The 22526-nt window shown below is 36.6% G+C and overlaps 2 protein-coding genes across 4 annotated transcripts in view; one reads left to right on the top strand and one right to left on the bottom strand.

The window, feature by feature from the left end:
• TCP11L1 (t-complex 11 like 1) overlaps window positions 1–5733 on the top strand; it is a 42865-nt gene extending 37132 nt beyond the window's left edge. For 2 of the 3 annotated variants that reach the window (XM_037838950.1, XM_037838951.1), the window contains exon 9: window positions 1558–5733. In XM_037838950.1, the coding sequence (XP_037694878.1) occupies window positions 1558–1760 (203 nt within the window). In that variant the 3' untranslated portion in view covers window positions 1761–5733. The remainder of the gene's footprint in view (window positions 1–1557) is intronic. The other variant, XM_037838949.1, reaches the window with a different exon arrangement.
• Window positions 5734–8568: 2835 nt separating this feature from the next.
• Window positions 8569–22526, bottom strand: part of CSTF3 (cleavage stimulation factor subunit 3) — an 86433-nt gene continuing 72475 nt past the window's right edge. The window contains exons 15-21 of the mRNA XM_037838948.1: window positions 16904–17006; window positions 14549–14618; window positions 13071–13266; window positions 10727–10880; window positions 9900–9994; window positions 9708–9768; window positions 8569–9282 (exon numbers count right to left, since the gene is read on the bottom strand). Of these exons, the coding sequence (XP_037694876.1) occupies window positions 9080–9282; window positions 9708–9768; window positions 9900–9994; window positions 10727–10880; window positions 13071–13266; window positions 14549–14618; window positions 16904–17006 (882 nt within the window). The 3' untranslated portion in view covers window positions 8569–9079. The remainder of the gene's footprint in view (window positions 9283–9707; window positions 9769–9899; window positions 9995–10726; window positions 10881–13070; window positions 13267–14548; window positions 14619–16903; window positions 17007–22526) is intronic.

The following is a 22526-nucleotide window of genomic DNA, read 5'->3' as shown; positions in this document are numbered from 1 at the left end:
AAAAGAGAATAACATGGATCATTGGTTTCTAAATTATTCTTTAAAATTCTACTTCATCCCAGCCCTGCATTGGTCACAATTTAATCTCTGGTGGGTCACACAGGAGGAGGCCCCTGCAGATCTTGCAGGCCCTTGGGAGCACCGAGATTAATATAGTCGCCCTTGGTAGAGATGCAGGGAAGTGCCTGCAAATAGACCACAGGCAAACAGGTTGCTTTTTTTTAAAATGTAATTTTATTGAGTTAGACTCTCACGCCATATAATCTATCCAGAGTGTACAATCAGTAGCTCACAGTATCATAATATATCAATTTTCGAGCATTTTCATTACTCTAAAATAAAAAAATATTTTAAAATATTTTAAAAATAGAAAAGAACACTGAAATCATCCCATACCCCTTATCCCTCCTAATATTTATATATATATATTTTTCATTATTTTATTACTTATCTGTCCATACACTGGTTAAAGGGAGTGTCAGTCACCAGGTTTTCACTATCACACAGTCACATGATAAAAGCTACAGAGTTCTATTATTATCATCAAGAATCAAGTCTATTGGATTACTGTTCAACATATTCAGGTATTTCCTTCTAGTTATTCTAATACCTAATACACTAGAAACTAAAAAGGAATATCTATATAATGCGTAAGAATAACCTCCAAATTGACCTCTTGACTCTGAGATCTCTCAGCCACTGAAACTTAATTTTGTTTCATTTCTTTTCCTCCTTTTGGTCTGGACAGCATTCTCAATCCCATGACGCCAGGGCCAGGCTCCTCCCTGGGAATCCTGTTCCTCCTTGCCAGGGAGACTTATACCTGTGTCCCATGTAGGGGGGTGGTAGTGCGTTTATTTGCAGAGTTGGCTGAGAGAGAGATATCACATCTGGGCAACAAAAGAGGTTCTCTGGTGGTGATTCATAGGCACAATTATAAGCAGGCTTAGCTTCTCCTTTGCAAGAATAAGTTTCATAAGGGTAAGCCCCAAGATCAAGGGCTTGGCTTATTAAATTGGATTCCTTAATGCTTGAGGGAATATCAGGAATTCCCCAGCTGAGAAAGTTTAATATTTTGACATTTTCCCCCAGTCCCTCAAGGAGACTTTGCAAATGCTTTTTTATTTTCTGAACAGGCTGCTTCTTGGTCTGCCATTTTGGTTATTTAGTTTTAGTTAATTACGGACATGGGGGTAGAAACCAGCACTCAGGTAGAAATGATATCAGAATCCCTGCTTCTGGATGAGGCTTCCAGCTCTGGGAATCTTAGAGAACCAAACTAACTTTGGAATGGGGGCTGCAGTTTCTCTCTCAGTGTTTTGGGTTCAAAAGGATGTAAATCACTTCCCCTGAGAGGATACCCCATTCACCAGAATCACATTCAAATCTCTGTAGGGGTAAGGGGTGGGAGATGTAGTTTGGAAAACCCATTCAGTATAAATGTACTTAATTGTTTTTGTAGTAAAATCTGCAAGAAGCTAAGAACTGAAGCATTATTAGAGTTTATTAAAGTCACCCTGAACAAGAAACATCTACCCACTTTCTTTTCCATCACAGATTCTCGTATCCTGACCTTCTTAGAAACCTACCTTGCCTCAGGTCATCAGAAGCCATTCCCCACAGTACCTGGTGGATTGGGTCCAGTTCAGAAAGAGCTAGAGGAAGTTGCTATTAAATTCGTTCGCCTCGTCAACTATAACAAGATGGTCTTCAGTCCCTACTATGATGCCCTCCTGAGTAAGATCCTCGTCAGATCCTAACATGTATGCACCCTGCAGCAGTATTATTCACTCGGCTCAGAATACTTGTTCCCAACTATAATGCTGCTTTGGAAAATGGCTATTTAGTACATTTTTATTTAACAGCACTGATTCCAAAGGGGAGAATATTGTGTATCGCTGTTGAAAAGACTCAATATATGTACTGAATTCTGTTTTAAAGGGTAGTATTTATGAGTGCAAGTTTACAAGTCAAAGAAGCTTTTTTTATCTTGAGTTTTATAGGTAACATTCAGCTTTGAAACAGTTGACTGCCAGTGTGTCTCCACTCCGTCCTCTGTCGTGATTGTAGCAGCCTGGTCCCTCCAAGGAGGCTGGAGCCTTCCTCTTCTGTGATCTGGATAGTTTTTCCGTCAGACGCCCTGTACTGACAGCCACCCAAGAGTAAAAGAAGTCAAGCCATGGCTGTCTTTAGACTCTTGCCCCCGTCTTCAATAGCCCCCAACTCCCCTCAACTCATGCCTCCAGGTATTTTATGTTATAAGGGCTGTCTAGGCTTATTGCTCTCTCCCTGCCTGGACTAGCCAGGGCCCTAGAGCCTGTACTGATTCTTGTATTCTAGAGGAGAGTTGTTTGATTATAACGTTTGTTCTTTTCTACAAAATGATTCCCGAGTCTGGATGGTAGCACTGCTGTCCGGTGGGATCTAGAGAATGGAAATTCTTTGAGTTTTAAGCCTTGAACATTAAGGAGGAAATATATTTTCTTAAAATATAGTTTAATATAATATAAAAGAGGACAAATGCCTGGGATTTTTACTGAAACATTCACTCTGATATAATATACAGCTGTGTTGATTGAATTAGAATTTTGGAAAATAGGTTGAAGTATTTTTGGGTAAAATAGCCAAAGCTCACTAATCTGTTGGATAAGGAAGTCATAGAAAATCTTTGTTTTTGAGCAATATTTATCCAAGGAACTTCAGTGACTAGAATTCCTGGCACATCCTGTGACGTGAAGGAGTAGTTTGAGTATCACGGATGGTCTCTTCTGTTAAAAAAATAAAAGTGTGTGTGTGTGTGTGTGTGTGAGAGAGAGAAAGAGAGAGAGAGGGAGAGAGGGAGAGAGAGAGAAAGGGAGAGAGAGAGAGGGAGAGAGACAGGGGCATTATTTTAGAAGCAGAGCCATGAAGTTGTTGGAGTGATCTCCAGCTGCCAGAACAGCTCGGGGTAAAGTAATGCAAGTAACTCCTTTATTAAGGGGACAGGGTTGGAGGGGCAAGAGGAACATTCTCTCTGTAGACTGTCCATTTATACCAGGCTCCATGGAAGTGGGTGGTTATATTGGGGGAAATGTGATTTCTCCAAATATATGCAACACACACTATGCTTAATGGTGTTTTGTACTTGCAGTCAGAAATGTATGCTGCACAGTATGGTCAGAAGTCATGTTATTAAAGTTAAGACACCAGGGCAAATTTTCCCTGGAATATGCAAATTCATGGAGTCAGAAACTAGAATACAGGAAATCTGGGGTGGGGATAGGGAATGGGGAGTTGATAAAAATTTTTTTTCCCCTGGTTTCTTTGGAAAGTGATAAAAGTTCAGTAAGTAGGACATAAGAGTAATACAGATTATTTATCAGCCCACAAAGACTTGGGCAAAAAGAAACTTGGAAGCTGTTTCAGAAAGTCCTCAGAAAGGCTGGCAGCTGTTTCTGAGAAGCCAGATTTCACTGCAAGGAGTTGTTTTCTCTTTTCCAGAAATGTAAGGAAATGTGGTAATTTGGGTTTTTGAAAGAAGACTACTTAAGTTGTCCTTTGAAGGTATGTACTACAAGAGGACTGACTGGAAGGAGGAAAGCAGGTACTCCAAGGGAAGAATGTCAGACCCAGTAGTATCAGAATAAATTCTGCTTTTAATATTTTTGAGATTTTGGATATTCTCAGGGTTTATACAAAGAATTTGGATCTGACTGCAGGAGCTCAGGTAGAAATTATATGTAAACAGATCAGCTATTGAAGTTAGTTATAATCGTATGTTGATGTAGTGAATTAAAAAAAAAAAAAAAAAAAGTAGAGACAGATGTATCTTTAGGTCTTGTGTAACTCCCAGGCAGGAGACCCTGAAGAATCTGGGGTCACTGTAAACTGGCAAGCTATCCGCATTTTACGAGAGAATACTTTTAAAGAACAAAATCGTGTCTTTTATGGTGGATTCAATAAGGTCTCTTCTGGAATTTTCCTTCAAGGTAGAAGTCACTCTGTGTTTCCTGGGCTGAGACTCTGAGCACCCAGGGGTAGCACTGTTTTGCTTTGCCTCAGCCTCTGGGCAGCCTTTGGGGTTTTTCTCTCCCTCCAAGATTGAGGGAGGGGAACTTTATCCCTAAAGGCACTGGGTAGATCACCACTTTCTACAGTCATTTTTCCTCCTTAAAGCCCCCCCCCCCCACCATGGAGTCCTAGATTGACAGAGTTAAATTTGGAATTTGGAGTCTACATGCATTTATAATAGGGAGCTTGCAAAGACTCTTGACTCCCCAAGAGTCCTCGGTGTCCACTGGTGGAATTCTATAGAAGGCACAAGCCAAGGATGAGGAAAGTTTAATTCAGAATCTCAGTATTCATATTGAATCATTTTGTTGTTACTCTGTGAAGATACGTGAGCAAATCTTCCTGGAATCTCATAGGATTATCACTAAGAGCCAGGAAAATTCATTTAGTTAATTTAGTTACTCAGGAAACATTTATTAAGCATCTAGTTGTGGCTCCCAACTCTCACTCCAAGGCAAAAACATCCTCTGGAATATATGTTGTCCTTCCTCAGAATTGAATTGGTTCTATATACTGCATACTGATTGAATTTGACTTGATATCTTGCTTAACCAATTCCTGGAAACAAGTGTTTCTTTTTGAAATTGCTAAGTTTATTTGGTAATAATTCACTACTTGTGAATAGAATGGAGAGCCTTGAGAGTTAGGCCAATAGTGCCAAGCCTCTTAGATTTATTTGGTAGTCTCATAAGTGAATGAGTGAATGCATGAATGCCTAGAGCAGTAGCTGCTACTTTGTTGGCTCCAGTAAATGTTGCTTGAATGAATGGCTGATGTTTTAAATGGGTGTTTTAAAAAACGGGTGTTTTAAATCTTTTTTTAAAGCAAGTTGCAAAATGTGATTGTTTATGTAACCATATAACCCAGCCATGAATATATTTCAGGTAAAATCCACACTGGTACAGTGTCTTACTGATTAGATGCAGCAGACAAGTGTAAAAGAACTTCTTTCTCTGTGAAGAAGAGTTGAGAGATTTGACCTAATACGCATATAATGTGCATATATTGGCCAGTGATTCTGAATGGATTATTCCAGCAGACCTGTTTTTGTGGAGGCACTTATTTTCATGTCTTCAAACCTTAAGATTCCTGGGAATGGAGGAGAGGTGATGCTGCCACCAGCTTTCCTGGTGAGTTTCAAAGGGAATAGCTGGTTTGCTGTTTGATTTCCAGTGACCTTTTTGGTGTCTCCTGATCGATATATATAACATTTGTGTTGTCTTTAAAACTTTGAGGCAAGGTGTTAAAGTATAAAGACTGGAAGCTGTCAAGAAACTAGGGTTCTGCTCCCAACTTCCTTATGTACTAACTGGGGCAAATCTGGGCCCATTTTCAACACCTATAAAATGAGGAGCTAGTTTTGGATCTTTAAGCTCCCTTCCAGTTCTGACATTCTATGATAAACCTGATTTGAATAACTTATGTAGATTGTGATAAGATTGTGCAGAAAGCTCTTGATTTAAAGGAAGATCTGGTTTTGAGTGTTATCGGCGTCACCTTGCTACTGGTTGTATGATATTGGGGAGGTTATTCTCCCTTGGATCACAGTATTTTCATCTGTAAAATGAGAACACTTCTAACTCAGTTATTGCGAAGATTAAATGTGATAATGGATATTAGAATGCTTTGTATATTGAAAAGGATTATAAGTTGCTTTATTAATAAAGGAGAGCCTACAACCCATTACCTGTAGGTGCATATCTGTTACATTGTGATAAATTGAATTGTTAGTGTTCAACCTCCCTTCAGTTCAGCACATTTTACAGACCCATAGGGAAGGTTTTCTTCCCATCCTGTCCCAATACTCGTTTCAATTACCTTTCCTTACCTCTTGACATGCAGTGATTCTACCCCGTCTCCACCTCTGTATTATTGGAACTGAATGAATCCGTGAATGAACAAATGAACAGAAGAATGAATGGTAGTGGGTGAAAGGCTATGAAACTTACATTTACGGGCACTATCTACATTACTAACTACAATGTTATTTGTAATTGTGTATTTATATTGGATTTTGTATTATATGAATATTTTGATGGCTGGCTATATAATTCATAATATTCAAACCAACTTCATGAGGGAAGGGGTAATCTTTTAAGCCCATAATCTCTATTAACCTGTAAAATGTTCACTGGTACTTTTAGAAATAGCTAGAGTCTTAGCTGAGTGTCAGAAAACTAAACAGAATTTAATGTAAAACTGCCTCTAGTGTGGGTTTTTGTCATACTTAACTTAAATATATTGCCTTCTGAACCTACGAATCAGAACTGATCTGTAGGCCTGGTTTGATTAAGTGTCATTTATTTGGTTTTGAAATCAGATGTGTCTAGATTTAGCAACAGTAGTCAGATTTAACCTTCCCTTTAGTCAAACCATTTTTATGTTTGGCTTTATCTGAGAACTTAAAAATGCAACTTCAAATTGAAGTAACACTCCTTTATTATTATCATCATCATCATCATTATTATTATTATTATTTGTCCTCCTCAAATTCTTATATTGCCTGTGCTTTTTAAAGTACTGTCTTCCTTTTGTCCAAAGCACAACTTTGGCCAGTGCTCAGACAGGGAAGAAAATTTAGTCAACTGCTGAATTGTTTTTCTTGACTTTTATTCCTATAATTTGGTAAACTGACACTTCTATTGAATATTTAATGTTTTACTTAAACAGTAACATGGTAATTTAGTTACCTGTTTATAAATTATCTTTCAAGACTTCTAAGATGTTGTTATGGCTGTGGCTATATATATATGGATTTCTTTGGCAGTTTCTCTGGGTCCAGCAATACAGATATATAAGAGGATAGCACTGGCTACACCAGGAACTTCTGCACATTAAATTTCCAAAGGCAAATTCAGATTTCTAAAATAATGTTACTTTTTAAACTATGTTTAACAAAAGGAATTTTCAAATATTCAGACAGAATCACTTTAAAAATTCATACATACCTATAGCAGTTAGAACATTAGAAAATGTTTTCTTCTAACATGAAATAATCCTTTTTAATGTTTGAAGATAAGATTATTTCTAGGGGAAAAAATTAGAAATAAATGCAACAGGAACAATTATAATATACAAAATAGCCTTAGCATTGTTTAGTGGCATTTTTCCCCAAGTGATAAATAGTAATTTTGTTACAATGCTAGATGCACATTCATGTGGCTGTGTTTGGTCCTCTATGGAAAAACTATTAGAGACCTTATACAGGTAACGGAAACCATTTTGCCTTCTTCAAAACACTATCCAAAGAGTAACATTTCAGGAAGGATCCCATACCTCTGCACTTTAAGTCTGTGCCATCTGGTACTACTTGTGCCTTTATGATTATGTTGATAACCATATTAAAAACAAAACAAAACACAGTCTGAAAATGACATTTGACAGGATAACAAACTCTGAATGAGAGCCTAAACATGCCTGTGACCAACACATGTAAATATAACCTTGTTACATATAATTTGTATAAGAAAATGATCCCAATCTTTTTTTTAACATTACAAGTAAGAATTTTATGGAAATATCTTTAAGCTGGTTTTAAAATGTAAGATTAATATTTAATCACAATCAAATTCAAATTCTAAACTGTCTAAACTGTATACCCAATATGTAAGTTTCTTTATAACCATAATACTTTCCTCCTCTTTTCTTCTTCCTGATTTTTATCTTTCATTCTGAATCACAGTTGTCAAGCTCAATGAGTTTTCTTTCTTAATAGTTTTTCTAGAAATGAATTAGGAGGAGGTAAAGTTGCCACCAAACACAGCAAAAGCCTAGTTCTTTGAACTTCCTTTGCGTGACAAGTTTTTGCCCGTTGTAATTAGAATCTGGTTAAATGGCTGTATGTATGTTTGGTTTTATGCTGTGTATGTCTAGCCCGTGGGAAAAATGAACTGAGCACCTTTTGACTTACATTTACGTGAGAGCAAGACAGTGTGTGGCTAAAGGGATTCCCATACTTACTTTGCATTTAAGAGACAAGAAAGACAAATATTTCAGTATGCCTACAGATTTAATTGGGGGAAAATTAATTCATATTTGGGGATTTCTAAAATGTTTAGTGTGCCTCTAAGGAATGGATCCCTCATATTTTCAGTTACCACCAAAAAAGACATGGGAAGGGTCATGTGTGGTTAAATGTACATGAGTAAAATACAAGAGGACTTTTCTTTGTATTGTTTGCTATTATTTTTTTTCCCCTTCAGCTAAACATAGTATTTCATGAGGCTGTGAGTGTTAAGCAACTGGGACAAGCCAGGACCCTCAATGCACTTTAATCCTTTGAGAGGCATTCTCAGTCTTGGCCATGAGAAGAGCTTCTAGAGACAACCCTTGTTTGTCAGTGTTTCTTAGGTACCTGGTTATCTGGATCTTCTTTTATCATAATATCAGTAACAATAATTGTATACATCACTCTCTAATTATGTCAACATTTAAAAAAAATGGTATTGGCTGAATGGCATAAAATAAGTGGCTATTGCAAATAAAATCTGAAGGAAAGAAGGAGGCATCATGTTTTTGAGACCCTTTTTTATTTTTTAAAGGACTGTTTTAAAATTTTAAACTACAAAACAGATTCCATACATTCTGCCATAAATAAAAACAAACAATAAGGCAGGACTCTACATAAGCAAACAGAACAATTGTTTTTCAGAAAATGTGATAAAATGCTTTACAATCATAAGCCATCCAGTTTTTAAAATAAAACTGTTGAAAACTCACAAATCTTCAAGCGGCACATATAGATGCCCTTGAAGAAGGAACAAAATGTGGTTCTGCCATTTTGCACTGTTCTCACATTTTTGACAACCTAATTTTGCTTAGAGCATAGGTCTGTTCCGTATTCTAAAATTCACACAGGTTGGTTTGTTGGTTTTCTCAAGAACCATACAAGAGAGGCACCAATGACAATACAACTTTGTTTCCAAGAACTTCGTAACAAAGCGTTTGTCTCTTTTAAAAATATGACTTAGGAGGCAAAAAGGGAATCCTGGATAAGAGTTATCTTTCAGAGGCAGGTTTGGAGCCTGCTTCACCGAATTCGCTTCTGCTGCCGTGCTCGGTAAATGTCATGAACAGGGGGGACAACAGCTCCCTTTTCTTCATCTTCATCTGAATCCTCGTTGGGCCTTTTGACAGCCTTGGTGAGTACTGCATTACTTTCCACCGGGCCATTGCCTTCTACAGTTAGCTCTGGGGCACCACCAGTAATAATCCTCACAGCTTCCTCAACAGCTATTTAAACAAAATGAATAAGGGTGTTTAAAATTATGCTATTATGAAAGAATATGTATGTACCAGTTTGGATACTTTACAGTTAATTTCATAGCCAACTATTACCAAAGCATGGGATAGTATGATACTAAATAAAAGAAAAGATAAAAGCTGCTATTAAAATTAATAAAATTATTTTCATAAGTCAAATCTGAGAGTACATGTTAACATGAACAGACAAAGATGAGCTTTTATGACATTTTACTTAGTAGAGTTAAAATATGAACAAGTTTCTCTTTGCCAGAGAGGGTTCAGATCAGTCCTGGATTTCATTGTATTTCTGCAAGTTGACAGGCCATGGAAAATTAAGTGGCAAAGAATAAAAATCTCTACTGCATAGAAGGCCACAGTATGAATTCTCTGAAAATGGACCCTTCAGCACTTACTATTTGGTATCTTGCATCTTCGGAAAATCTCCATCAGTTCATCCACTTGCACAAAAGGACCCTATTTGATGCAAATAAATTTTAGTATCCGGTAATATAACAACACTTTATAGTTCCCATAATATAAGAGAAAAAGCAAACAATTACTCTAACCTTAAGAATGAGTATCTATCATGAAAATAGCGAACAAACCTGGAAGCAGATAGGAGGAGGAAGGAGTTTCATTAGAACTACTGCTGCAGGAGGCACTGGAAACACTCCACCAGGGACAGGGTGTAAGCCTGGAGCTGTGAGAAGTATTTGAATCAAATGAGATAGAAGAGTTTCCATACAGTTAAAAGTTAAAATAAATAAGTAGACTGCCCATAAAGATTTTCTATGTCTATACTGCTTTCTCGAGGACATTTAAAAATGTTGGTGCTTTACCAACTTGATTAAACTCACATAGGTAAGACAGTGGAAGCAGCCTCAATCCTATGGCCACTGGGAGGCAGAAAAACAGACAAGTCACTTTGCATAGAACAACCCAGGGCCTGAACTAAAGTTAGTTTTGTCAAAGACCATTTCTGAGTCTCACAAGCCATTTGTTCAGCAATCCTCTCTAGAGTCGAACAGTTAATCAGCAATATATTTAATCATAAAAGCCTTATTAAAAAAGGATCCAGAGGAGCTACTACTACTCATTAGTAAATGTGAATAATACCAAATTATAACACTAAAGTAAGTTTTCAGCTGTCCAGGTAACCTGTATTATAGCTGCCAAAATGGGTTACTGGATTCTGTATTATAGCTGCCAAAATGGGTTACTGGATTCTGGGTCACTGGATTTTATTTAAGAGATTTTCTTAGTTTATCTTGGCTGAAAGATTACAGCCAAGTCACTTGTCATGGTGACCTGACGTCTAATAATTAACCTATAATGGAAAGGTCATCTTACTCCCCTGCACCCCACCAACCCATACTGGATTTAAGTCAACTTAAAATCAGAAAACAAACTGAGATCTAAAATCATGGCTTACGTGCTAAGTGTCGTGGCTGAAATGGAATCATCTGCTGAGTGTCTGGTTTAGGGTATTCTGGTTTTCTATCCACCTCATCTTTCAGAACAGGCACTATAGAAGGAGCTACAACTGGGTCTGGAATTATAGCTGCTAGCTTAGCACGGGAGACATCCTGAAAATGCAGAACAGAAAAATCCTAAACCTGAAAAGGGGACTTAAGAGTATAACTACAAATTCTACAGTCTTGAGGGTACAGTGTGAATAAATGGGTTAAAATCATAGAGAAAAGGGAGAGAGATAAACAAGAACTTTAATGATAGCAAAAATTGTTAAATAGTGAGCAAGGAAAGCTGGAAGTCTCTAAAAATTACAAATTATTGACTTGGTGTTTTATAGCCTTATCTCAACCCCAGTTAGGGATTATTAGACTCAGTGTCACCAGGTAAGACATTTGTGGAACACATACAAGCTTCTGTGGTTAGTCTTAAGACTAGGCACCAACTAAGAGGGTGGGGTAATTTGGAAGAAAAAAAATTGCAATTTTAGATATTCTCCTTTCCATAGAATTGAACAAATTCTATCAATCAGTTTAAATGAAGCCGCTTCTTGAAGGCTAAAACAGTTTCTTCCTACCTACACTAGTTAATAAGATTTTGCTGTGAGGTGAATCCCAACATTAGGTATACCTATAAAGGGCTAATGAAATGAAAATTTATTCCCAAATGCTGTTGCAAAGAAGGAACATTTATTGAGCAAACACTATTTGCTAGGCAATTCTAGCTGTTTATACTGTCTTTGATGAGATAAATAGTAATATCTCCATTTTGTGTAAGAGATTGAAGCTCAAAGAGATTCTGATTTTTCTAAGGTCACATAGCTATAATAAGAAGTAGACAGGATTGGAGTCCAGGCCTCTCTGACCTCAAAACCCATCCACAGTGTTCTCTTCAGCCTACAAGCAATGCCCTACCAGGGCTGAGAACAATTCTCTAAGATGTGCCAAAGGGAGCAATACATCCACCTATTAACAGAGGGCCTATCCCAGAGGAACTCCTCTGCTACAGGCAACCCAGTGTCAATCTGTCTATAACCAAAGGAGTCCTTTTTGCCACCAGCAAGGGATGTAAGCATTTCACTTTTGCAGCATTTGCTCAAATGCAGTTAGTCACATCTGTTATATGGGCAAATATATAGGCACATTGTTATTCCTTTTCTCGCTACCTCTCCTTTTCTCATGTGCACATACTCCACATCACACATGGAAACACATTAATCCTTCCTGAATAAACAACAGAAACAGAAATACAAAATGGAAAGTTCATATTCAAGAAGTAATTCTACTTGGAAATAGTAAGATCTTTACTTTAATAAACTTCCTTAATTTCTCCTTTTATCTTGGAAAAGCTGGGGGGGGGGGGGGAGTAGCATTAAAATGTCTTAGGCTTTTCATTGAGAAATAGCTAAACTAGAAGAAGAATCCACTCATCCCTGAGCAGTAACTCCTTGGTTCTGAATAGGAATCTGGGACTGGCACAGAACTGTGGCTTCCGTCAATGAAAAGGCCTAAAGCTTAATTATGAGTAGTTTTTCTCAAACTTTTTGATCTGGTTCAGACCTAGAGTGAGATTCAGGCCAAAAGAAGGCAGTAAAGAAGTGGAGAATACTGACCAGGAACATCCTAGGCCATTTGGCTTAAAGGTACCAACCAGGGACTCTTGTGTATACGGCTTCCCTTTGCATTTCCATCTTGGTCTTTGTTCCCATAGCATAGAAAGATCAAGAAATGATAGAACAATGTTTTTTCAGCAAAGGCTATTTCTGGGGTTACATAAACATTAATCTGTCCCTTGCCTGAAGAGGCCCAGATGCCAGATTTGTTTTCTTATACCTCAGTGGTCCTAGGTAGAGGAGTTCCAAATTTAGTTAAGCTAATTTCCCTAAGAGCCACTGAAGGAGCACAATTTCAAGGATTCAGATCCTTCAATGAACTTTATGGATTTAACAAGCTATACTGTTCTTCATTGTATCTTACAAAATATACAACAGGAACTACATTTGTTTTAAGATCTCTTGTCAAACCACATTCAACAATTTGATAAGACATAAGATATGAGAAACTGAGAATTTCATGAAAAGAACAAAAGAATTTTAAAATCTCATTTTAATTCCCATTTTTTAAGCTAGTTTTGATACTCAACATTTCATAAGCCACCTTTTTCCTTGTTTTCTGCAAATCTATTCTAGAACTAGATTAACTTTTACTTCAGAATTTGCTTTGGAGTGAAGTGAAAGTTATTCATGAACTATTCTAAAATATTGGAAAAGTAAGAACTCCACACACATCTTGATCCTAAGTACATACCTTATAACCAAGTGCTTTTAGTTCACTTGCAGAGCAAGGATATAAATCCATGAACTTATATCTGTCTACTAGTAAAGCTGTTTCTTTGCCTTCGTACTCTTCTTTGAATGCTGTAAACCGTCTTTTCTCCACTTTGAGTATACTAGCTAGATCACCAATATTACTTTCAAAAGCTAGAAATCGGGCCCAGATTTCTCTGTAAGAAAATAAATATAGTCAATACTTATATTATTCTGAGTTTGGGGGAGGTCCATTTACCAAAAAAAGCTTTAAGTTCCCTTTAAAAAAAAAAAAAAAAGAGCTGTTTATTATTATAATGATTTCCAAACTATAGAAAGATAGAATAATATAATGATGCCTATATACCATTACCTAGATTTAATAATTATTAATATTTTGTCATATTTGCTTCATCTTGTTTTTACTTATGTATTTTAAGTACACTTACAGTGATAAAGTATAGTCATCAAAATACTTCATGCTATATACTTCAGTATTTAAGCCTTCTTTTGATTTTTTTTTTTTTTTTTTTAAATCTAGTATGACTTTATATCCCTGGTAGCAAGACTAGGTGGAAGAGTTGGAAAAGGAACCTTGACAGATTTCCAGTTTCTTCTGAATTATGTCTTTATCATTTGGTTCAGTTTTATGAATCCATAGTATGGATAAAAATATATTCTAAAATATATCCATCCATAGTATGGACAAAAACATATTCTAAAATATAATATGATTTTTCTCAATTTTTTCACATTAATGCACATCTATAGGGACAGATTTATGCCTCTCCATTGTTCTAAAAACCAAAACAAATGCTCTGGGACTCTATTAAATGTCACTAAGCACTTTTGTACTAAAGTAATACACTGAGTGCCTATTATATATCAGGCACCAGACTATCTCAAAAAATCATACATTGGCCCAGCATTATTGCTACTCAATGAGAAATGTGGATTGATAAGGTTATGAAACTTGCCCTAGGTCCTATAGGCTGAACTGGAATTTGAACCCAACACTGTTGGACTCCAAAGCCTTACTATTACCACTGTATCACTATGTTGTTCCTTTGTTAGGTAAAACTGAGAGCATCAAAACCACAAAACATGGGAATAATATGTAGAATAAATGTCAATAAGCAAGAGTCTTTGCTGTCAAGTAAGGAAGGTAAACATTTCAGAACTCTTCTCCAATTTGCTCATATCAATTTCTAGGAATGCAATAAAGTAGAAAGATAAATTAAAACATTTAATAATAAACTGCCAAGGCACCTCTCAAAACAATTTTAATCACTGTGCAAAATAAAAAATATCTTACATAGGTATGAAAATACTGCAGGTAGCCATTTGTAAAATAAGCCCTGAGAGAGGAGGGAAATTTCTCCTGAAATTTGTACTCAAGCAAACATTCCTCTCACAGACTACAATTCAAGTATTAAAGTCACAATTAGAACCTGACAGATAAGTTTTCACAATGCTTACCCAGACTTCTCAGGAGGAAGGCTTCCAGATGTTAAAACTCGTTCAAACAAAACTCGTGTATTATTGTCCTCTAGGATATTAAAATATTTTAAAAGATTTTAAATATTTAAAAAAAATTAAGTTTTACAATTCAACAATGCATTTGCACATGCATTATCTCATTTAATCCTCACAAAAAATCCTGTGCAGACAGGTAACTTATCACATGTCCATACTCCACTGCACTTGTAATGCAAAACAGTTTACATCAGGGTAATGTCTAAACCAAGTATACCTTGTAACTTTTAAAAAAGTAACAAAAATTACAAATCTGCTGAGAATGACAACTGTCAGATGACTGATATTTTAAAAATATATTGAATATGAAGGATGCAATCTTAAAGTTTCTCATTTTGAAGCACCAGGACTATTTTTTCTTTAACAACTTTAACTTCTAGGTTAGTATTATTCTAGTTAGATAATATCTAGGTTAGTAGGTAAATATGCAAATAGAAAAATGAATTGAGAATAGTCACCAGAGGTGAATTAAATAAGAGCCTTGAGGTCCTCTGTATCTGGAAGTGGGGAAATGACACTTGTTGCTAAACTTGAAGGAATCTCTTAAAATTTAAAGAATCCAGCAGTAAATCTACTGAAAATCACTGAATGGTGCACTTAAAATAGGTGAATTTATGGTTTGTGAATTATATTTCAATAAAATAAAATTTTTAAAAAATCCAGCAGAGTAGTTGGTTTTTATTGGCTCAGGGTAGTTATTTAGCTTTCCTATATGCCCATATGCAAAATTAAACTAAGAGAACAGCACTGGTCCAAAAGAAATACAATGCAAGCTACATATGTAACTTAAAATTTCCTGTTAGGCAGACTTACAAGAGTAGAATGGATGAAATTAATTTTAATAATATATATTTTAGCCCAATACATCCAAATTATCATTTCAACATGTAATAAATATTAACAATTAGGATATTTCCCATTCTATTTTTTTTACAGTCTTTGAAATCCAAAGTGTATTTTACACTTACTCCACATCTCAATTCAGACTAGCCATGTTTCAAGAGCTCAACAGCCTAGCTGTAGACTAGGAGCTATGATAATTGCACAGCACTGTTCTAAAACTTACATTCTCCTCTTGGTGCTCCCAAAGGACTTCATTTGGGGCTGTATTACAATATTTCACGCATTTTTTTTTCATAATCATGATCATCATAGTTAATATTTATGAATGCTTACCACATTCCATATAAGTCAAACACATGCAAAAACTCAATTAATCCTCTCAACAATCCTATGAGAGATACTCTTGTTATAACCATTCTACAGAGGAGAAAACTCTGAAGCTTAAGATCACACAGCTGGTCCATATAACCCTAGAACTCATTCTAAAATTAGCACTGAGTGATCATGCAATTATGTTTAAACATCTGATTTCCCCCACCAGAACCCTCAAAGGGCAAGAATAGAATCCTACTGACCTTTGTATTCACAGACCCTGGTAATCAGAAGGTAGTAAATAAATGTTGGATGGATGGATGGATGGATGGATGAATGGATGGATGGATGAACTAAGACTGATTTTGGAAGACAGTAATGCTGAAATCAAATATCCTCACTTTTAGAATAACAATAATTATACATACTAATAAACTATTCAAAAAAACATGAAGTGAAGTAATTTAAGACTGGTGAGGAACATTGATTTCATACAAGAAAGTTTCTTTTATCATTTTTAATGCCCTAGTGTCTCACTTTTTGGAGTTAAGCCTCTTTCCCGAGTGTAGAATCACTAAGCTGAAATAGAAAACCATATTTAAGTTTTATTCCTTTATACGATTTAGGTATAGAGAACACTATATGTTTCTAAAATATCATTATATCATTAATATACTTGTGATATCTTATTCATAATCATTTACATGGCAGATAATTGTATATTGCTTTCCCATTGGCCTCAAAGCATTTTATTTTACTCCTTAGACATCTCTGATTTTAATGGCAGAGATATTTCCCATTTCCCCCAAGGAAACAGGAGATGATTATTTGGAAGTCACTGAGATAGGCATAAACAACTCTGTTGACCAACTCTAAATTCATGGCTTTATCCTGCTACTGACGGTACTTTGATGATGTATTAAAGATCACTTTGCACAGTAAAAAGGCAACTACCATTCCTCAATAAATATAAATTCATGGTTGATAGGTCACAAACATTTCTTTATTGCCTATCAAGTGCCTGGCTCTGATGTGATGACAGCATTGTAGTACATTCAAGAAGGAATAAAATCCAGAAGTATAATTTCAGAGAATGACATAAATGGTTTAATATTAAGTAATTGTTAGATTTACAGTACTTACCATTGAGGTGAGAGAGATAGTCAATATAGGCCAGAACATATTCTGGAATATCTCCGTATTTCTTAAGCCCCAGTTCAAAAATCTTAAAGGCAACAGATTTGTCCTAGAAATAAAGAGAGTAAAGTACTGACTTCCATGAAATACAGGCATACTTTTTTTTTTCCCACAAATTGAAGGTTTGTGGCAACCCTGTGTCAGGCAGGTCTGTCGGCACCATTTTTCCAATAGCATGTGCTCACTTCATGTCTCTGTGTCACATTTTGGTAATTCTCATAATGTTTCAAATATTTCATTATTATTATATCCATTATGGTGATCTGTGATCAGTGGCCCTTAATGTTACTTCTGTAATTGTAGTTGTTTTGGGGCACCATGAACTGCACCGATATATGATGGCTAACAATCAATTAATGTGTGATGAGACTGCTCCACTGATTGGCCATTACACCATCTCTATCCCTCTCCTCAGGCTTCTCTATTCCCTGAGACACAACAATATTGAAGTTAGGTCAATTAATAAGCCTACAAAGGCCTCTAAATGTTCAGGTAGAAAGGAAGAGTCCCACATCTCTCACGTTATATTAAAAGCTAGAAATGATTATGCTTAGTGAAGAAAGCATGCGGAAAGCTGAGACAGGCTCAAATCTATGCCTCTTGTACCAAACAGTTAGCAATGTTGTAAATGCAAAGGAAAAGTTCTTGAAGGAAATAGAAAGGGCAAATCCAGTGATCACAAGAATGATAAAGCAAAACAGACTTATTGCTAATATGGAGAAAGTTTGAGTGGTCTGGATAGAAGATCAAACCCTTAAGCCCAAGCCTAATCCAGAGCAAGACCCTAACTCTCTTCAATTCTGTGAAGGCTGAGAGAGAAGAGGAAGCTGCAGAAGAAAAGTCTGAAGCTAGCAGAGGTTGGTAAATAAGGTTTAAGGAAAGAAGCCACCTCCATAACATAAAAGTGCAAGATGCACTTCCAGAAGATGGCAGTTAGGAGAGACAGGGCAAAAAAACACCTCCGTGAAAAACACTAGATAAAAGCCAGAAAGTGACCCAGAACACCAGTTCCAGTGAAGCACCAGCTGGTCAAGCTGTGCTACATCCACAGGGACCGTGTACTTGGTGAAACCAGGACTCTGCATTCTGAAATGAGTGAGTAAGCCTGCTGAATATCTGGCAGCCACGCTGCAGTGTGGGGAAACTGTGGATTAGCATTTGGAGTCGGACTAGTTCTTTTTTAAAAAAACCCCACAAGCAGCTGCAGATACGGCAGCAAGAACTGCACAGTGAAGCGTGGCAGGAACAGGCTATTGGGTACGCCTCAATATCTGGCGTGGACGATAGCCTTTCAAACACCTGCTGCTAATTGTCTCGGAGTGAGGCAGGCAGAGGTTAGCCAAAAGGAGAAAATAACCACGACCCTTACAGCCAGCTTCCTGGCAGGCTGGGAACGCTCCTTCCCGACACCGGCACCACAGCCCAGAGCCGCACCAAAATACCCAGTGTGACGGAAGTGTTTCCAGCATCATGCACACATGCCACAATATTGGGTGTGGACAGTAGCCTTTCGTGCACCCACAGCTAATTGTCCCGGAGCTAGGAAGGCGGAGCTGTGCAAAAAGGGAGAATTTAACACGCCCCATACAGCCATCCTTTCAGCAGGCTGGAACGCCCCTACAAGGCCTGGTGGCCCAGAACTTCCTTTGAGGGACAGTGCACACTTGTGACGTAGCACAACTTTCCCTCAGCAGAGGCCCTGGGAGGGAACGGCTTGGAAAAGAGACCCACTCAGAAATCCCAGGGACCATACGCCAATACCAAGGACTTGTGGGTCAGCGGCAAAGACAATCTGTGGCGAAACTGAACTGAAGGTTTAGACTCTTGCAACAGACTTAAATCTCCAGGAACACCTGGGAGGTTTGATTATTAAAGCTGCCCTCCCTCCCTAACCACTCAGACACACGGCCCACATTCAGGGTGGACAGCACCAACAACATACCCAAACTTGGTGCACCAATTGCACCCCACAAGAATCAGACCTCCACACACCACAAGGACAAAGTTGCAGAGAGCTGACTTGAGGAGAATAGGTGGCTCACGGACACCACCTGCTGGTCTGTTAAAGTGTGTGCCACCAACCTATAGATCTGACAAATTAGAGATTAGACTTTGAATTAGCCTACATATCCTAAAAGAACCCTATTGAGTTAAGCAAATGCCAAGAGGCCAAAAACAACAGAAAATTTTAAAGCATATGAAAAAACCAGACAATATGGATAACCCATACACAAACACCCAAATCAAAATATCAGAGGAGACGCAGTACTTGGAGCAATTAATCAAAGAACCAAAGACAAACAAGGAGAGCATGGCACAGGATTTCAAGGACATGAAGAAGACCCTAGAAGAGCATAGAGAAGAAATTGCAAGAGTAAATAAAAAGATGATCTATGGAAATAAAAGAAACCGTTGACCAAATTACAAAGATTCTGGATACTCATAGTACAAGACTAAAGGAAGCTGAACAAAAAATCAGTGACCCGGAGAATGACAAAACAGAAAATGAAAGAACAAAACAAAGAATGGGGAAAAACACTGAAAAAATCAAAATCGACCTCAGGGATATGATAGATAAAATAAAACGTCCAAATATAAGACTCATTGGTTTCCCAGAAGGGGAACAGAAGGGTAAAGGTCTAGAAAGAGTATTCAAAGAAACTGTTTAGGAAAACTTCCCAAACATTCTACATAACATAAACACAAAAAGCATAAATGCCCAGCAAACTCCAAGTAGAATAAATCCAAATAAACCCACTCCAAGACATATTCTGATCAGACTGCCAAATACTGAAGAGAAGGAGCAGGTTCTGAAAGCAGCAAGAGAAAAGCAATTCACCACATACAAAGGAAACAACATAAGACTAAATAGTGACTACTCAGCAGCCACCATGGAGGCAAGAAGGCAGTGGCATGAGAAATTTAAAGTTCTGAGAGAGAAAAATTTCCAACCAAGAATACTTTATCCAGCTAAGCTCTCCTTCAAATTTGAGGGAGAGCTTAAATTTCTCACAAACAAATGCTGAGAGATTTTGCTAATACAAGACTTGCCCTACTTCAGATACTAAAGGAAGCCCTAACAACAGAGAAACAAAGAAAGGAGAGAGAGAGATGGAGAAAGGTTCAGTACTAAAGAGATTCAATATTGGTTCATTAAAGGACAATAAGAGAGAGAGGGAAAAAATTCATCTGACAAACATAAACCAAAGGATAGGATGGCTGATTGAAGAAATGCCTTCACGGTTATAACGTTGAATGTAAATGGATTAAACTCCCCAATTAAAACATATAGATTGGCAGAATGGATCAAAAAATATGAACAATCAATATGTTGCATACAAGAGACTCATCTTAAACACAGGGACACAAAGAAATTGAAAGTGAAAGGATGGAAAAGAATATTTCATGCAAGCTACAGCCAAAAAATGCAGGAGTAGCAATATTAATCTCAGATAAAATAGACTTTAAATGCAAGGATGTTATGGGAGACAAGGCCATTACATACTAATAAAAGGGGGCAATTCAACAAGAAGAAATAACTGTCATAAAAGTTTATGCACCCCACATGTGTACCAGGAGATACCAATAAGAATATCCCCAGCAGCAGTCTTTATAATATTTCCAAACTGGAAACACTCAAAATATCAATCAACTGAAGAATGAATAAACAAATACATCAGAAAATGGAATAATGTGTATTAATAAAAATGAATGAAATTTAGTTACACAAGCAATGTTAAAAGAAATGAAGCTAGAACAAAAATGTACTGTAGGATTCTAATTATATTTAATTCAAAAACAGAGGAAACTAAAATAGTGGTTACCTTTTTACAGAGTGATTTACAAGGGTGCAAGAGGCTGATGGTATGGCATTTGAAAACATTGACTGGGGGTAATGGCTATACAGGCATTTGCTTCGTAATAATTTAATGGGTTATATATTTATGTTTTATGAACTTTTCTACATTTATATAACACTTTAATTTGAAAAGTTTTAAAAAGAAACAAATATGAGCACATTGAATTGGTAAAGTAGCCATATACTTTTAAAGAAATAAATAAAATACTATTATCAATAAAAATGTCCTTACTTCTTTAGGATTAATATATCTTACTATAAAAAAAAAAAAAAGTTTATGCACCCAATTATGGTGCCACCAAATACATGAGACAAACACTGGCAAAACTAAAGGATGCAATTGATGTTTCCACAGTGGGAGACTTCAACACATCACTCTCTCCTATAGATAGATCAAACAGACAAAGACCAATAAGGAAATTGAAAACCTGAACAATCAGATAAATTAATTTGATTTAACAGACTTATATAGAATATTACATCCCACATCACCAGGATACACATTCTTCTCTAGTGCTCATGGAACATTTTCCAGAATAGGCCATATGCTGGGACATAAACCAAGCCTCAATAAATTTTAAAAAATTGAAATTATTCAAAGCATATTCTCTGACCACAATGGAATACAACTAGAAGCCAATAACCATCAGAGACTTAGAAAATTCACAAATACCTGGAGGTTAAACAACACACTCCTAAACAATCAGTGGGTTAAAGAAAAAATAGCCAGAGAAATTGCTAAATATATAGAAACGAATGAAAATGAGAACACAACATATCAAAACCTATGGGATGCAACAAAAGCAGTACTGAGGGGGAAATTTATAGCACTAAATTCATACATTAGAAAGGAAGAAAGAGCCAAAATCAAAGAACTAATGGAGCAACTGAAGAAGCTAGAAAATGAACAGCAAACTAATCTTAAACCAAGTAGAAGAAAAGAAATAAAGATTAGAGCAGAAATAAATGACACAGAGAACAAAAAAACAATAGAGAGAATAAATAACACCAAGAGTTGGTTCTTTGAGAACATCAATAAGATTGACAAGCACCTAGCTAGACTGACAAAATCAAAAAGAGAGAAGACCCATATAAATAAAATAATGAATGAGAAAGGTGACATTACTGTGGATCCTGAAGAAGTTAAAAAAAATTATAAGAGGATACTATGAACAACTGTATGCCAATAAACTGGATAATGTAGAGCAAATGGACAATTTTCTGGAAACATATGAACAACCTAGACTGACCAGAGAAGAAATAGAAGACCTCAACCAACCATTCACAAGCAAAGAGATCCAATCAATCATCAAAAAGCTTCCCACAAATAAATGCCCAGGGCCAGATGGCTTCACAGGGGAATTCTACCAAACTTTCCAAAAAGAACTGACACCAATCTTACTTAAACTCTTTCAAAACATTGAAGAAAATGGAACACTACCTAACTCATTTTATGAAGCTAACATCAATCTAATACCAAAACGAGGCAAAGATGCCACAAAAAAAGGAAAACTACAGGGCAATCTCCCTAATAAAGATGCAAAAATTCTCAACAAAATACTTGCAAATCGAATCCAAAGACACATTAAAAAAATCATACACCATGACTAAGTGGGGTTCATTCCAGGCATGCAAGGATGGTTCAACAAAAGAAAATCAATCAGTGTAATACAACACATTAACAAATCAAAAGAGAAAAATCAAATGATC

The sequence above is a fragment of the Choloepus didactylus genome, chromosome 6 (assembly GCF_015220235.1).
Source record: "Choloepus didactylus isolate mChoDid1 chromosome 6, mChoDid1.pri, whole genome shotgun sequence".
Lineage (NCBI taxonomy): Eukaryota > Metazoa > Chordata > Mammalia > Pilosa > Megalonychidae > Choloepus > Choloepus didactylus.
This window is presented reverse-complemented; position numbering and strand designations above follow the sequence as displayed.